Source organism: Fopius arisanus, unplaced genomic scaffold (assembly GCF_000806365.1).
Source record: "Fopius arisanus strain USDA-PBARC FA_bdor unplaced genomic scaffold, ASM80636v1 scaffold00171, whole genome shotgun sequence".
Taxonomy (NCBI): Eukaryota; Metazoa; Arthropoda; class Insecta; order Hymenoptera; family Braconidae; genus Fopius; species Fopius arisanus.
Genome location: NW_011887910.1, coordinates 105538 through 123881, shown reverse-complemented (window position 1 = coordinate 123881; position 18344 = coordinate 105538). Strand labels below are relative to the sequence as shown.

The 18344-nt window shown below is 41.2% G+C and overlaps 1 protein-coding gene across 1 annotated transcript in view; it reads left to right on the top strand.

Annotated features, from left to right (window-relative positions):
- PIG-N (Phosphatidylinositol glycan anchor biosynthesis class N) overlaps positions 1–18344 on the top strand; it is a gene marked incomplete at its 5' end in the record, with an annotated part of 128930 nt that overhangs the window by 18386 nt on the left and 92200 nt on the right. Inside the window, 1 exon segment of the mRNA XM_011314521.1 lies at positions 17358–17577. Coding sequence (XP_011312823.1) covers positions 17358–17577 — 220 coding nt within the window.

Sequence of the window (18344 nt, the reverse complement as noted above, 5' to 3'; positions counted from 1 at the left end):
ATTTTCACAATTTTTTCAGATTTCTCGATCATTGGCATTTTCAACATTCCTTCTAAAAAATTTAAAAAAAATGCCACTAAAAGTCTCATTCAGATAAATCAGAATATTCCCAAACTTAAAGATTTGATGTTGCTCAAAATAGTTTATTTTATATCAATCTCGATCTTATTACGATCTTAATCTGGGATTTTAGCAGATAGAGACCTCGTAAATGAGGAGAAGAGAAGCGCGAATTACGAGGTCTGACCGCGTATTTACGATTACGATGTGCAACTATCTGAGAAATATCAGTATCGATATAGTTGCGAGCAGCAAGCAGAAGGGGTAGTTGATGTCAGCTATATTTCTACGAATGATTAGCTGGCTGATCCTCTCACCAAGGCTCTACCAAAGGGAAAGTTTCTGCACTTTAGAACACAGATGGGCATCATCAAGTGTTGTCAAATTTGAAATACATTAAGAACTGTATAAGATGAACTTCATGAATTATTTGACGAGAAGGAGTGTTGTTCGTAAAACGTCAAGTACTGTACAAATTGCTATATCATCGATTGTCCAGGACAATGATGGAATTGTAATACTTAAAATGGGGCGCTGATGTATAAAAAAAAATAAGGTGTGCCTTCTCTTCAATCTGTGGCTCAATAGAATATACACGTGCATTCGTTAAAGTAGTCACTTCAAAATTTCTCACTAAACTCATTTTAATATTCTCAAACATTCCCCAAATTTGATTGTGTCGATTCAATCCAATTGTTGATTCATTAAACTTTAATTTAGTTCAACTGTGTGTTTACTCTTATTTGATTTCATAACTGTCAACAAATAATAAGAGTCAAAACCTTATCCTGAATACAAAAACTTATTCCAAATACGGAAACTTATTTTGAATAAACACTTATCCTTATATAATAAAAAATAAAATTAAAAAAATGATCCTACAGATGATGAATTTGAAACATACAAAATAGATTTCATGAATTTCAATATAGAAAAAAGATTATGGAAAAATGAAAATGAATTTGAGATACTACATTTATCGTAGTGATTGAGAGCGTCCACAATCATAACGGCTGCTACCGCGATGCCCTGCGCGTAGGACAAAATTTCGAGAGCCTCATCCTCTCGGTCCACCAACCGCAGAAAGTTGAAAAACTTCCTCATCTGCTGGTGGCGCTGCGATTCCTATGAATGAAAAAATTAGAAAAGTATTTTTAAAAAATAGATAAAGAACGAAATTATCAATGCCTTTAGAAATTTACCTCGCTGGCGAAATAGTGATCGCCCAGGTACGCCATGAACTTGACTATTAACTTCATAGGGACCTGACGGCGAAACAAAGATTGTAATATTTGTACGGTTAAAATCATATAGGAACAGGATTCTTTTATTTTTAAGGGATAACGAAATTTATTTGAAAATAATACGGATTGATATTACATAAAATATACTCTACATGTTCACTCGCAAACAGTGAAGTCCGAACTGACTCACTCCTAATTCTCACATCTCCAACATACTCATTTTCTCTCTTTATTTAAAGACACAATTTTCTCATTTACTCTCACTTTCAACCGATACAACCTTTATTTAAAAAATTACCTCATATGGCAGCACAAAGACCACCCTTATGCAGTAGAGAAAACTCGAAACCCTAAACACAACCGTAATAAAACTGACAGGTCACGCAGACACTTTTCCTTTCACACTTATAATTTCTTATGCTAGGGATAAACATTTAAAAGAAATCCAAAACTTAGCGTCTCTAATAGATACGTCTAAACAAACTCTTAAATTTAATCGCTGGCGACATATCGCCCTCTCATTCGTATATACCTAAACAAAAAAAAAAGAATAAAGCACCCATTCCTAATTTTACCGAACCCACAACCTGCCATCCTACACAGGTATCGACCTCGATACCAAGTTACGCTAATTAGTTTTTCGAATCGGATCCTCCTCGTCATCATACCACTCGCCGTAGCCCTTAGTAGCCTTAGCTCAAGGCTTCATAAAATCTGCTGCTGAGCTCGTGCGATTAGGACCCTCATGGTCGCCAACCTCCTCTACCAGATAGCGATTGTTTCTCATGAACATAACGATTTTATACAGACCCAGAAACTTAGGATACAGCTTGAGACCTCCTCCAAACTGTATCCTCTGAATGAAAACTACATCACCAACTGCATATTTCTGCGCCGGTTTTCTTTTCCGGTTGAAAGTGTTTTTGTTCTCCTTCTGGATCTTCAAAATGTTTTGTCTCGCTTCATCTCGTATGTCCATCGGTTTTTCCTAGAATAACTTGACAACTCCTCCTCGACCAACTGCCACAATTGCTGGTCATCAGCCAGCTTCATCTTTTTACCATTCAACAATTCGAAAGGTATTTTTTTGGTGCTTCTGCTCATTGAAGAATTTATAAATTGTTGCACCTGACCTACGTACTTCTACCATTTCATAGGATTATCTGCAAATAATTTAGACAAGACTGGAATGACCCCGCGGTTCGTCTGTTTCGCCTGACCATTCGCTCCTCGCACACGAGTAGTAATAAGAACATGCTCAATACTTTCTGCCTTGCAGTAATCACTAAATGTGTTGGTTGTAAACGCAGTACTTCGATCTGAAATAATTCGCCTAGGATTACCAAAAGTCACCGCCTGTAGTTTTAGCTTGCTGACTGTTTCATGTGCTGTCGTCGACTCTGTGGAATACAGCCAGACAAACTTCGTGAATCAACAATAAATAAATGATTATACGCCTTCCTCGTTGAAGTTAGCGGTAAATACTTTACACAATTCTCAATTACTCTTTGAATTTTTTGTCTCATGTTGGGGAACCAATAGTTACGTTTCACCATCAACTCCATTTTACTCCACCCGAAATGTCCTTGTTCATGAGCCTGCTTAATGACGTCGTACTGAATCGCCTTCGGCACCACCATGAGTTCATCTCCATCGCGCTCTCGGTCCAATACACCTTGTCTTGACATCGGAAAATCATTACTCTGACCAGCTTGAACTGAGTCAATGATTTTCTCCAGGATCTTCTTTCTGCGCCTTCTGAATTTTCTCTGTCAGAACGTCTCGGCCTTCCTGCACTGATAAAATCTTGACTGAACTTCTACTCAGTGCGTCGACATGACGCATGGACGTACCTGGACGCATGGACGTACGCTCAATTGTGTAATCAAACTGATCAATTAACAACGCCCAGTGTGACAGTCTTAAATACAAGTCTTTTTTCTTCATTGATGACACAAACAGTCTGTTGCAGTCTGTCACGATTTTAAAATCAGTGTTCAGAAAATACACTCGGAATTTCGTTAGTGCTTTGACAACTGGTAACACCTCATACTCATAGCTGCTGTATTTCTCTTTCGGAAAATACCCTGTAAGTCCTAGAAAACTTTGCACTTCTTTAACTGTCTTCGGAATCGGGAATGGTGCCACCGCCAATGTCTTTTTATTGCAGAATTGAATCTTTCTAGCCTCAACAATATATCCCAAATATTCCACTTGTAGCGGCGACAGTAGCCACGCGGGCGGTGTGTGACTCCGGCGATCACCCAAGCTAAGCAACGCTCAGTTGGGTTAGTACTTGGATGGGTGCCCGCTTAGTCACACCCATCGGCGTGTAGACTGCCGCCGTCAGGCACGGGTGCGGAGAGCTAGTGTGTTCACCGAGTCAGTGTGACTGATGAACACAGCAGAATCCCCGCAGTACCGGCCGGCTGCGCTACTGAGGTTTTACATGGTTTCCCTCAGTACACGCCAAATGGGCGCAGTACAGAAAGTCGGCCCATGCTACCGCAAAAATAATGAGAGGATAGTAGGAGAGGCTAAAAGGCTAAGACGAAGGGGCGCCTATCAAACCATGGTAACAATGGTAATAGGAAAAGGAAAAATGTAAAAATAAAAAAAAAATATTCCACTTGTCTCACCAACAGCTCACACTTCTTCCAGTTTATCACTAATCTGTACGCACTTGCTGTAGTCAACACAATTTTCAATTTCTCCAGATTTTCCTTTTCGTCTCTAGCAGGGATAATGAAATCATCTAGATAAACTAGCACAACACCACTCGTAATCAATGGACGAAACACTGCCCTGATATGCCGCTGGAAAACTGCTGGGGAGTTACAGAGTCCAAAAGGCACCTTTAAAAATTCGTAGTGCCCATAGTTCCCCGCTTTCCTTCTCGACTGGCACATGGAAAAACCCGTCCTTCAAATCCAACGTTGAAAACACTTGTGCGGCTTGCAGACGATCCAATTGATCCTCGATCAATGGCAACGGATTTCTGTCTTTGATAATCTTTTTATTGAGGCATCGATAATCGACAGAGAGCTTCATGGATCCGTTTTTCTTCTCCACTAACACTATCGGACTGGCATAATCTGGAACCCTCGGTCTCAAAACACCTTCGTCGATCCACTTCTCAATAATTTCATTTACCTGTCTTTTCTGCTCAGCTCAGAGTCGACGTGGATTCTGGAAAACAGGAAAATCGTCCCGCAACATCATGCGCACCAGATGTAGGTCGCTCCCTGAATCCAAAACAGCTGTAACCTCTTTTTCCAAAATTTTGACCTGGTAGGTTTTTTTGTAGGTTTTTTTGTCTCAACGCATCGCAGCGTGGCATCTTTTTTTTTCTTCTCGGCTCTTTTCACTTTTGATATTCTTCTTTTCTCTTGGACATTTGGTAGACACATGTCCGAATTTATTGCAATTGAAACATCGTGGCACTTTTGCCTTGTTTGGGCAATTGTCACTCACTCACGTGACTAAACTTTTTCACTCTGTCGTTTTTATCACGTCTTCGAAGTCACTATCCTTTTCTTCCTTATCATCCTGAGGGGCATTATGTTGCAACTCAATTTAACTGAAAAAAGAAAATTAAATGAAAATACTCCTATTATTGTTCCACTATCAGATGGTAGAAGGCAGTTTCTCCCAAGTAGGTTCCTCTAGAGCAGGCATGGGCAAAGTCGGACCTTCAGGAGCCGGGGCCATAAAACCCTATTAGACCCATTATTACTTATACAATACACCAATGGCGTGAAGCCCAGGCAGAAATTGTTGAAACATCATGGTGCCAGAAATTGATTATTTCTGGCTTGTTTTAATAATGAATAATTATTTCATTGAAAATTGAATAAATATGAGATGTCAGTTCTTCAAAATTCAACAAATAAATTAGGAATGTAAGGTTTGTTTTATAAGTTTTGCCCACTCTTGGTCAGATGACACATTTTCTAATCTGTGAACATTTTTCAATTACCTTTGCTCGATCACTCTCTGCAGCTAATTATGTTTAGGTTTTTTGCAGTAATTATTTATTACCATGGTTAACTCGAAATAGATGAATTTTGAAATGTTTAACAGTAGAATCGATATAATGAAAAAAAGTCAATAAGACATGAAATGTTAGAATTAAAATTTCTTGTTTCCTTGCGCTTCTTTGAGCCCGAAAATTTTTTAATTTTTTAAAATGCTGCTTAGGAAATGTTCAAACAATATTAAGAAAACTTGAAAAATCTTTTCACAAGTGTTTTTCAATTCATTTGCTGCTGAAATATTCCATTCTGAGTGATTTATTCAACGGAATTTTAGGCGGAAGTTGATATAGAAAAAAATGATTAATTGATATTTTCTAACAATGCAAAATACAGCAAGAAAGATATTCGTATTTTTCGTTCAAAAATTCAAATTTTTGCACGTTGACTGACGTAACCCGCACTCTGACCCTCCGACTACCTGCTCAATTCAATAGGACCCATTCTTTTATCGTCATTGGCCTGTGACGTGACATTTTCTAACCGACCGAAAATGCCCATCACCTTCGCCCTTCCTCCCTCTGGCCTCCTCGCCGATACTAACTTGACTAAAATCGGGACCAAAAAAGAAGGTTGCCGGGCGCCAGCTAATTTTTCTGATCGTGAAATGAGCAACTCGAAAACCTGAACCTAAATTAAAATCGAAAAAGGTATCACTAATCCGTACTTAGATCTAATTCAGCAAGGGGGTTGAAGGAGAGGTAACGGATGCCTGCGCTGCTCAATGTGCTCGGTTGCGGAGAGAGGGGTGGATTCGGAGAAAAGGGCGAAAATGTTCAAAAGTAAAATCTCGAACTCCACTGACGTTTCTCCAAAAATTATCTATCTTTATTTAATAAACTCGAAGCACAGGTGTCGGAAATGCCCAGTTGACCGGGGTCGACGGTATTGCTTCCACCCGCCGTTGCGGAGATAATTCCAAAAAAAGACGAAAAGTAGAAAAAACAGAAAAAGTAACCCCATCTGAGTCCGCGAGGCAGCGGAGGGTGCTCGGGGCTTCTCTGAAAATTCAGGACCCTGTAGAATTAATTTATTATAAATTTTCCCCCATAGAAAACCTTCCCATACTTCCACGAGCCCTCAGGAGAGGCTCGGGATTTCCCTAATAATTCAGGGCCCCGTAAAAGGTCTAATTATAATCTTTACCCATGGAGGAATTATAAATTCTAACTCCACGTAATTCCACGGGCCCTCGGGAGAGGCCCGGTATTAATCCCAACAAAAACAGAAATAAAGTAGCTGAATATAAATTTTTAATATCACCGAGGAAATCCTCGGAGAGCTTAGAAGAGGCGATACGAGAGAGCGAGAGAGATGGAAGCTAGGGTGCGAGAGAGATCGCGCTACGCCCAACGTACACGGTACGTGTATAAACGAATCTTTCCCGGTAATTAATTCCCGATGCCTCAACGCCTCCACCGATCGGCATCGGACAAACTCCACCAGCGAGGGGGAATATTCGCGATCATCCTCCCAAAATTGGAGAGTTCCACCATTTAAGGGGATCGCGATATCTCCGTTTAAGGAAAACGGGATTTCCTCAGCACCGTTGGGCTGGAATTCACGCTCAACGTTGAGCGGAGCGGAGTGGGGGAAAACACTCGAAGCCACGATGGCGTGAACACCTCTCAAGGTTAGCCGAATAGATTTCTCGCGTTCCACTGGGGTTTTCGGCGGTTTCCCCCGGGATATTCACCTCCCTTTTCGCACTATCTCGCCTTAAAACCTCCACAGGGACGGCCCTGTCGGATGAGGGAGGGTCCACACGCGATCAGCTGTGGTTTTCGGATAAACCAGGGCTGAGAAAACATTCGTGAATACCTCAACGGAGGGAAAACGCCGTTCGATCCGTTGATCGAACGGGATCGATTTACACTCGGGACCCGAATGAATCCTGCGTTCTCCAGTAACCGGTGTTACTGGGATAAATTTAAAGAAATTTCCTCACCTTTCCACGCGGTTTCCGGGTGGCGTGGGATCCTCCCATTGTCTTCTTCTCCTTTTTGCTCCCTGGGGAAAAACTCGTCCTTTTGCTCTCACATCCGGGCGATAACTGCCGAAAATATGGCGGAACTCTTGTCTCGTCGGAACGTCAGTTCCGGCGGATCGAACGCGACGGCGCTAATTGTCCTGGCGCGGCAATTTCTCCCCATTCAAGTTTAATTGGGGAACTAAATTTTAATAATTAACTCAACTAACGGACTATCGCAGCTAGTCTTTCCCGGTTGTTTTTCCCCGGGGATCCGTGGATGTAACTAAACCTAACTAACTTATCTAATACGGCAATTCGGGGAAGTGTCGGTCGTAACACCCCCACCGACCTTTCAACACTAACACGTAATATAAAATTCCTCACGGATCCCTCTTTTAGGGGTGCTGGCACTCGCAGCCAGTCTGTTCACCCCGGGAAGATTTCGCGAACGGAGTAACCCCTAAATCTACGCCCGACGATAATACTAATTATCCTTCTTCGCGGCGCAATTCAGGACCGACACGATTTCCCACTAATTAACTGAGCCCATAATCCCTATCTAATACTAAACGTCCCCTAACGAAATCCTAATCTCCTGCTGATTCAGCAGGGAATACCCCTTTACGATATTTCCCAACCTAAATTCTCCTATGGTTCCCTAATTTCCTGCTAATCCCGGAATTAGCAGGGGAAGCCCTAAAATTCTAGACGGCCTCAGTGTAACCTCCGGTTCGTCCGGGATAATCGCGGAATCATGATTATTTTGTTGTTAATTTATTTATTTTAATTTTGTCTCCACTTTCTGTGGGATTCGCGGGTTAGGCGCGGCTCTCTCTCAAAAAACCGATGCACGTCACAGGCCTAACTGGCCTAACTGGCCTAACATTCAGCGCACTTTGCCCATGCTTGCTCTAGAGACTGACAACTGAGGCAGATGGAAAATGAAAGAGATTGATCATTCATTGTATTTAATTATTCATTATGATTTTACCCCTGGCGACCTTCTTACACCAACAAAGCGGATAGGACCTCACGGCTGTCAAGCTCAAGGTCCTCACCGAGGAGAACGAGGCCCTGGAATTCATAACGGGATCGGCATACCTGCCATATGATTCCATGGAACCTCCCCCAACAAGAGTGGTCGAAGAACTCATCAAAAAAGTGAAGGACGAAAGGCTGGAACTTCTGCTTGGTTGCGATGCGAACTCACACCATCTGGGGTGGGGAAGCTCAAATACCAATGCTAGAGAAGAAGCCCTAAACGACTTCATTATGGAAAAAGACCTCCAAATCCTGAACAGAGGGAAAGAACCAACATGGACTGCAAACTTCATGGACTGCAGAAGACATGAAGTGTTGGATATAACCATCTGCACCACAGGCATGGCACGTTGGGCAAAAGACTGGAGGGTTTCGAAAGAATCTTCGGGCTCAGACCACAGCCAAATACGCCTGTCACTAAAGTGCGAATCGGAGCAGGTCTCTAGGAGAAATCCAAAGGACACAAACTGGGGCAATTACAGAGAAGAACTCTTCCTGAGAATCCCCCTGAGATGTACCCTCAAGGTTCAGAAATAAGAGAGACCTGGAACATGCAGCCGAACGTCTCGGGGAAGCGATCAGGGACTCTTATGAAAACAACTGCACCATTAAAAGACCGCGGAACACACAAATGGTGGGCTGGTGGAATAACCAACTGTCCATTTTAAGACGCCAGCTAAGGAAAGCGTGGAACAAGGTGAAGACTGCGTACACGGAAAACAGCAGGCAGAAGGCCCTCGAAGATCGCAGAGATCTTCAGAGGAAATATAATAAAGCACTCGTAATAGTCAAAAACGAGGGCTGGAAGAAATTTAGCAGTCGGGTTGGAGAGCCAATCTGAAGCTTCAAGGCTGGTAAAGATTCTAGGAGAACAGGGCGCTTCTAATCTGGGTTGTCTCATCAAACCGGATGGAAGCTATACCTGGACTACAGAAGAAACTCTCCAACTGCTGCTAGAAGAGCACTTCCCGGGGTTCACGGGATATGAGACAAGGAACAGAAACCCGTAGAGGCACCTACAAGTCGTAGGAATGGGCCTTGGCAGGTAAGATAGTCCACCCGCAAGGGGTAGAGTGGGCCGTCAACACCTTTGAACCCCTAAAGGCACCGGGACCCGATGGAGTCTACCCAATCCTCTTACAGAGTGGGATCGGCATTATTCTGGGACCCTTAACGAAAATACTTAGGGCAAGTATAGCACTAAGGACTGTACCGAAAGTTTGGAGGAGATCGAGGATTGCCTTCATCCCCAAACCTGGAAAGAACGGGCATATCAAGCCCAGGGACTTCAGACCCATCAGCCTTACCTCCTTCATCTTGAAGACACTGGAAAGACTGGTGGCTCACTACATAAAGGGCTCACTGCTTGTTGAGAAACCCCTATCACCCTCACAGTATGCCTACAGGGCAGGCAGGTCGACAGAAACGGCCCTGCATCACCTAGTGGCTAAGATTGAGGAACAAATAGAGGGAAAGGGCTACGCACTCAGCCTATTCCTGGACATCGAGGTCGACTTTCATCGTACTAAATACGAGGCCATAACAAGGGCCATATCGAGGAAAAATTTTCCAGCCTGCATCATTGACTGGACGAAAAGCATGTTGGAGAGCAGGAAAATAACTGCCACACACAACGGCTCACACGTAGAAGGGCATCCGACCAAGGGTTGTCCACAGGGTGGAGTCTTGTCTCCACTCCTGTGGAGCCTAGTTGTCGATGACCATCTAGAGAAATTGAGAGAAGAGAACTTTCTGGTGAACGGCTATGCTGACGACATAGCCATTGTCGCCAGGGGAAACTTCCTCAAAACTTCAAGAGACAGACAAATCTGTGCTGTGAGAATACTGGAGGAATGGTGTAGGGAAACGAAACTAACAGTTAATACTGGAAAGACGTCTGCCATGATCTTCACCAGAAAATATAAAGTGGTCACTCCACGACCAATTAAAATTGGAGGAGTGGACATCGTTTACGTTAGTTCAGTGAAGTACCTGGGGGTAACTCTGGACACCATGCTTCACTGGAAACAACACATAGCCACACAGATGGCAAAACATATGCCTCACTCTGGGCTTGCAAAAGAGCCATAGGAAGGACTTGGGGTTTCAACCCCAACATCAGCCTATTGCTATACAAGATGGTACTACTGCCAAAGCTTATGTACGCTGCTGTGATATGGTGGCCCAGGGTAAGGAAGGTTGGGATTAAGAGCCAGTTAAAAGCACTTCAGGGAAATTCCTCAGGGTTGCAACTGGGGCGATGAAAACCACACTGACCGAAGCCTTGGAAGTGGCAATGAACACACCACCACTTGATCTAGCGGTACTGTACGAGGCAGAGGCAACCGCCTATAGGTTGATATGCCAGGGGGAATAGAATCAGTCGAATGCGGCACATGCCAAGCTCGATATACTGAAGAGAAGCCCCCTGAACAATCCCCAGGTGACAATGTAATACACTGGTACATGGATGGCTCGGGCCGTAGACACCAATACGGTGCAGGGCTATACGGGTCAAAAGAAAACCACAGAGACAGCTGGTCCATTGGACCCCTGGCCACTGTTTTTGAGGCAGAAATCCTTGTAATTAAAAACTGCATAGAACTTCTCCTATCAAAACCGACCTCAAGAAAACATATATATGTCTGGTCGGATAGCAAAGCTGCCATCAAAGCCCTAAATAAACCAAGCACCGAATCGAAGCTGGTCTGGGAGACGAGGGCAGCCATAGAAGCACTAGGGGCAACCAATAAAATAACTTTGGCATGTGTCCCGGGCCACAAAGGGATAAAAGGAAACGAGATAGCGGAACAACTGGCAAGGCATGGGGCGTCAAATGATGACCAGGTCATGACAGTGGGAGTCCCTTTCGCTACCGGAATGTCTCAAAATAAAAACAAACTCCGGAAGGAACACCAAGGGCGATGGAAGTAGATCACAACCTACAGAAAATCCAAAGCCCTCATGCCAACCCTAAACAAGAAAAGAACAGAAAAGCTACTCAACATGAAAAGAGAGGAACTGAGCACCACAATCAGGCTCCTGACTGGACATGGTAGGTTTAGGGCACACTGCAAAAACATGGGCATCGGAAGCGATGCCCGCTGCAGATTATGCCTTGAGGTAGAGGAGGACAGCCTGCATATACTTTGCAGTTGCCCTGCACTAGCTACAACAAGGCTAAGTTGCTGGGGAACCGGCTTCCCTAGCATCAGCTACGTAGCGGACCTAGATGCCGGGAATCTACTAAAACTGGTGAGAAAAGCTGGCCTAGAATTATAGGGATCAGTAGGAAAACGAAGCCACAATAGCCCAGTAGGGGTTCGGTGGCAAGAGGGCAGCAAATGCCTATCCGTATTTTAACCTTAACCGTAACCTTACCCCTGGATAGATTTTAATATTGCTTAACAATCGCTTGAGATGTTTGGAAGATCCCATTGGCCGAAAATGAACATCCCTATGAGGACAGAAAATCAGCTTAGCTCGAATATTTCCCATTATGACGAAAGTTCCACCAACTTTGTAATTGCTGATTTCCGTCATCACACCTTTCTATTCTTCAGGTACGAAAATTCGGACAAGTTGCATATCATCATCATCTGAATGATCAGCAGGTGAACAGATAGCTTCCCCGCTCTAACGAACGGGTTTTCTACCCTCCGTTGAATAAGGTAGTATAATCTCAGCATTTACTGCAATCGTTGGCGCAGCCTTTGATGTAGCCTGAGGCATTACTACTGGATTCTCGCAAGAGTCAAGTGCATTTATCTCCATTAAATCCAAGTCTTCTGCTACCACCATAGAGTTGCCTGTTGATGAGGTTGAATGATTGACCGAACTTGTCTTATCAGGTACTGTGCTCTTTGGGGACTCTGGCTCAGGGCTCAATGGAGAGTCTGCAATTCATTTCCACAATCCCAATTTCCGTAAGTGCTGGGCTCCCTGGAGATTCTGGTTGTAGACATTCAGCAGGGTCTGTAATCTTAGGCTCCTAAAGTGCTAGACTCTCTGGAGAGTCTGAGACATTTATTATCTTTCTTGACTGAGTGGAAGTATTGAAATCAGCACCACTACCGCATGCTATTTCAGAAGAATCCAGGGCTGCAGATGAATTTTATATGGAGCTGCCCATGTATGTATCTGACGAGTCAATCGACTCAATGGCACTTAAGGATAAATAGGGCTTCATTTTCTCCGAAGTTCCCAATGTTTGGATAAATTAACGAATTGTCATTCCTTCATAAGTAGAAATCGTATCAGACATCAGACTAGTAGCGAACTTTTACACTCAACTTACGAATTGAAAATGCGCTGTGGTCTCAGCAGAAGGAAGAGACCCCCGCCCTACCCCATCTTCAGACATATTTTTCACCTGTCATCATACAGCTGCAAAACTTGGAAACTATAAAAATGTCATGAGCAGCCCATCTTAATGACTATTGTTTTCCCATTAAGAGTACGCGACTGAACAGGCAGAGTTCCATTATATGAAAACCTATTTACTAAGAAATCCAATGGAAGAAAAATTTGGAAAATTTTCAACGGTATCTGTTTTCTCACTATTCAGACGCTGAAATGTCAAATAGATATTTTTTAAACAAACATTATGAAAACGTGAGCAAGTTGGCGTCATCCCCTCCATCCAATATTCTGGAGACGTTCATACCATCTAGCCAAGCAATTCGGTGCTAGTTGCTTGTTAGAAGATCGAGAAATATCCACAATCAGTCTTACACTATGGCAGTTGTCATTGATATTGAGGATTTCAAAAATTTTCGAAACGATTTTGTTGTGAAAAAATTTGCAATTTCCGCGCTAGAACATTATGGGGATTCAATCCTGAGGCAGTTTTAGTTGATCTACCTCATAAATGAGATGAGTTATTTCCCAAGTGCAAAGAAATGAATCAGTGGTTGTTACGTTGGGCTCCATTGGGACACTCCTGGAGATATCAAAAAAAAATCGCAAAAAAATTTTGTGAAAAAATGGCGCCAAGTCGACGTGAATCTGATCGCCTCCAAGACAGAAACATGGGACAATTACTAGATAGTTGAAATGACACAGTAGGTGAACTGATTATGATATAATTTTATTTTTAAAAAACCATGGAAATGTTAAACAATGCCAAGTTTATGCTGACAGCGTCAACTAGGACAATTTTCCGCAGTTTTAGTTCCGATTGGAAAATCGATTATTGTTAATAAAGGCTTTTGTCATTCCGGCTATAAGACAGTGTTTTACGGCCGCGTCGCTTTGCTTCGCGTCTACGAAACGCTGACTACGGCTGTTATGACAAAAAATAGTGGGCCTCATACGGCCAAAAAAGATTTGTCGACCATTATGATTATTGCAAACCTCATCTTCGCTACAAAAGTTTTTTTCGGCCTAATGACAAAATATATTGTTTCAAACCCCGTCCATAGGAAATTGATTCGGAAAAAAGTCAACTTGGCGCTAATTTTTCCCCTTTAATTCACTGAGTATCATTACGTTACCAGGAACATAGTACAAAATTACAAGTATATTTTAGCATTTCCCCAGCAAGTCATAAATTCGTAAGTAGATTATTGATTGAATGCATCGATTGATAATTACGTAATTACTTCAGTCGTTACGGACATCTTATCATGTATAAGCACTACATCTCATTTTAAACTATTCACTGATGATCTTCGTCCCCCACCCTTTGCCGTTGTCTAATAATGTGAGTGTGCCCCCATGCGTCGCTTATGAACGCGCCATCACACCAACGAGTACCCTCCTCATACCGATATGCTATTTGACGTTCATTGGTGAAAAGGTTAAGTACACGCCAGGTATACGGAATCCAATTGTGATATAATAAGCTGAATCAAATCTCAATAGTTTTGGCGATTTGTCAATTAGCGTGCGAACTCTAGCTTTGTCAATCATTCACTTCCTACGAAGTATGTTCATTATCGAACAGCCCGGCGCGCCAACTTGACTTTTTTCCGAATCAATTTCCTATGGACGGGGTTTGAAACAATATATTTTGTCATTAGGCCGAAAAAAAAATTTCTATCGAAGATGAGGTTTGCATCAATCATATTGGTCGACAAATTTTTTTTGGTCGTATGAGGCCCACTATTTTTTGTCATAACAGCCGTAGACAGCGTTTCGTGGACGCGAAGCAAAGCGACGCAACCGTAAAGCACTGTCTTACAGCCGGAATGACAAAAGCCATTATTAACAATAATCGATTTTCCAATCCGAACTAAAACTGCGGAAAATTGTCCTAGTTGACGCTGTCAGTATAAATTTGGCATTTTTTTAATATTTCCATGGTTTTTTAAGAATAAGATTATATCATAATCAGTTCGCCTACTGTGTCATTTCAACTATTCAGTAATTGTCCCATGTTTCTGTCTTGGACGCGATCAGATTCACGTCGACTTGGCGCCATTTGTTCACAAAATTTTTTTGTGATTTTTTAAATTTAATATTTATATGAATTTTTAAAAAATTGTGTGATTTCATCCATGCAGTTATTGTCCCATGCTTCTATCTTGCGTTTAAATTAGCGTCGGCTTGGCGCCATTCGTTCACACCATTTTTTTATGATTTTTTTTTATGTTAATAATTACTAAACACATGATGCAATCAAAAGTATTGGTACCTGTTTTAAGCCTCTCTGACATGTGTTAGTTAATCATAGTAATTTTCCTCAACGAAATATAATTTAAATATTTATGTTTTAGTTTTTATTCAGTCATTCAAGTTGATTATTGAAAAATATTACATAAAAAATTTAAATTTGGAGGGAATATTTTAATTCAAATATTAACACTTGATTTCAATTGTTGAAGGGTAATTCACAAATATTAGGTTATTTAGGTAATTAATTAAAGATTAAAATGCTCGAAGATTGAAGCACTGAAAATTTTTTATTTAAAGGATTAAATTTAGGTACAATATTGAAATTAAATATCAACAATTGATTCCAATTGTTAAAGGGTCATTTACAAATATTAAATTATCTGTTTAATTAATTGATGATTAAAATGTTCGAATTCTAAATATTGAAAAATTAACTGAACTAAAATTTTTAATTTGGTTGTTATATTCAAATCATTAAATTATTAACAATCGATTCCAATTGTTAAAGAATAATTCACAAATATTAAATGACTTGACCCTCTTTGATTGGCTTACAAGCACGGGCTCCATCCTAGTTCATGCGCCACCGCTACGGACCCGTGCGGCTGAATTCCGTCAGCGCAGACAATTTCCCCTATACTTACTAGTTTTATTCCCTAGAACAGCCCTCCCAAACAGCGCTAGGGAATAGTAACGCTCTCGAAATAAAACTCTTGAAAAAGTGAATTCTTATCCGTTGCTATGAAGTTATTTTTGTGATAATGTAATAATGAAAAAAGTAAAAATCTCATCAGAAAGATCTATATAATGTATCTAAGAATGCGTTTGTAAAATAGCGTGCGTTTGAAGGGGAAAAAAGCAATTGAAGTTTTTTTAAGGGGTTAGGGGCGAGTTGTTAGCTGAAATATGATACACGACAGCTCTCTGCCTGTGACGTCACCTCTGCCTGTGACGTCAACTTGGTAGATACGCTATCGCGTACCTTGATATGAGCAATTGCGTGCATGTGTGACTAACATTGTGAAAAATGTTTCACACATTTACGTTCAAGGCTTGCACAAGAATAACTGGCTGCAGCAAATTCTGAAGAATGAAGTACTAAGTGGGGATTTAAATGACTGACAACCCTGATATGTAGCCTCTAGATTCTAGAGTCTAGAAGATGAAAGTTTTTTTGAGGATGTCTACCACTATAGTCTTTTCGGTGGGAGTCCTACCGAGTACCATTGCGGTTTTGAAAATGCACAACGTTTGAGAAAATGGTTTACTAAATACTACGCAGTAGGCCAGTCAAATTAGACTTTGACCACCTCAAAAAGTCCTGGCAGGCTGAAATTACACCAAAGTGTAGAAAAAATTCCCCTCATAATCATATTAAAAATGTGCACCCACACGTTCAGCAAAAATGTGCTTAATCAATTAAAAATTAATTAAAAAGTTGGGGCGAACGCCAAAAAACTATACTGGATTGATCGTTCTAGTCCTATCGAAAAGATAGAAATATTCAGAGGTTGGGAACATTGCTTCTACTTGCAATTTGATGAAGTGGATCAGCCCAACCTCTGGATATTTTTATTTTTCCGATAGGATTAGACCAATCAATCCAGTGAAGTTTTTGGCATTCGCCATCATTTTTTCTTTAGTTTTTAAAAAATTTAAAAATAAAAAATTAATTATGCATATTTCTGCTGAACGTGTAGATGCACATTTTCGATATGATAATCAGGAGAATTTTCTCTACATTTTAATGCAATTTCAGCCTGCCAGGACTTTTTTGGGTGGTATCAAGTATAAACTCGAGTCTTGTTTTACTGGCCTGAAACATTTATATCCACCCGCACTCATAGGGAATATGCAAATAAGAGAGATAAAAATGCCCCGAGATGGCACGTGATCTAATTTTAAGGGGTCACATGACCCAATTCAATTGCCGCGGGATAACAATGAGCTGTCCATCATGTGGTACCTCAGGTGCCAAAAGTAATGAGCTTCGGCTATTTGAGGTGAGTGAGGAGCGGTGCGCGGGAGTGTGTCAATAAGGGATAGGTTAAATTTTCAACAACTCATGTTTGAAAGAATTATTTTCGAAACATGTGACATATATCTGGAATGAACAGACGAAAAGGTGATACGAATTGTTTAGGAAAATAGAACTTTTGTGAAATATTGAAAAACTAGAAAAAATATTTGAATAAAAATAACCGAATAATTTCAAATACTGCGCTCTAATTGATTGATACGTTGGAAAAAAATAATCAGTATGATTTCAATTTGTAAATGTTTTACAGCATTGAATACTGTGCTCTAAGTAAGCACTAATATTTGAAAACGAAATCCTAAATCACGGAAAAAAAAACTCATTCACATATTCTCATTGAAATTTTCCAGGTAGTCATGAAAATGTTCACGGTGCTACTTATCCCAACGACTGGCAAGATTTTGATGCGAAAACCAATTCTCCAAGACGTTTAGACCAGTGGGTTTTCAACGAATATGATACGTGGATCAACGTTCATGGAAAATCCTCAAAAAATCAAAGTGGAATGCTTTTGTTCTTCCATTTACTGGGCTGTGATACAGTCGGCCATGCTAGTAAACCGCCATCCAGGTTTCTATCTTTTTTTTTATAATTGAGTAGTGTAGCAAGAATAAATAATTTGCCGTTAAAGACGATTTCGAAAAAACACCATCAAGTAAAAACATGCAGCTGGAAAATGATTGGAAATAAAACGCATTCAATTATACACTTCCAAGTATTCTGATGGTTCCAAACAATTCAAATATTTATGAATCAGCATAATAGGTATTTGGCAGTTTATCCTTGGCAAAAAGATGACCCACCTCGCACACGCTATATTGATAAGTACGTGAGGGAAGCTATAGCGCATTTCATGCCCGAATCCTAGAAAACCTGCCTTCCGAGTCGAGGGCAAGAGACAAGATGAGATGTTTTGCATCTCGGGACGTAAATATTATTCTTCACCACGCAAAGATTTAATTTCCCAGGCATGGAGCGGACAAACCTTTCCAGACAGGCGTCTGTCTGGAATAGTATTGCACCATACAGGTTAAAAAAAATGCTTTTGGCGAGTGTAAGCGCTATCAATCGAGCCAAAGGTGACGATTCTAGTTTTCTGTCTCAGAATAAAAAACAAGGAAAATTCAACGATTAGCAAAAATTCCAAGAAATTGCCCTCATTAGTTCGGGATTTGTGACGAGTCACTTTTCTTTGACCCCTCCCCAGCCCCCTAATTTACACTTCTTTTTGTAGCAATAGTTAGAATTAAGTTAGGATGATAAGAAGCCGGCAACAGGTTAGGAAACCTGTCACCGTTGGCCCCCACTCCCAAAAATATTCTCTCCCCTTGCCCCCC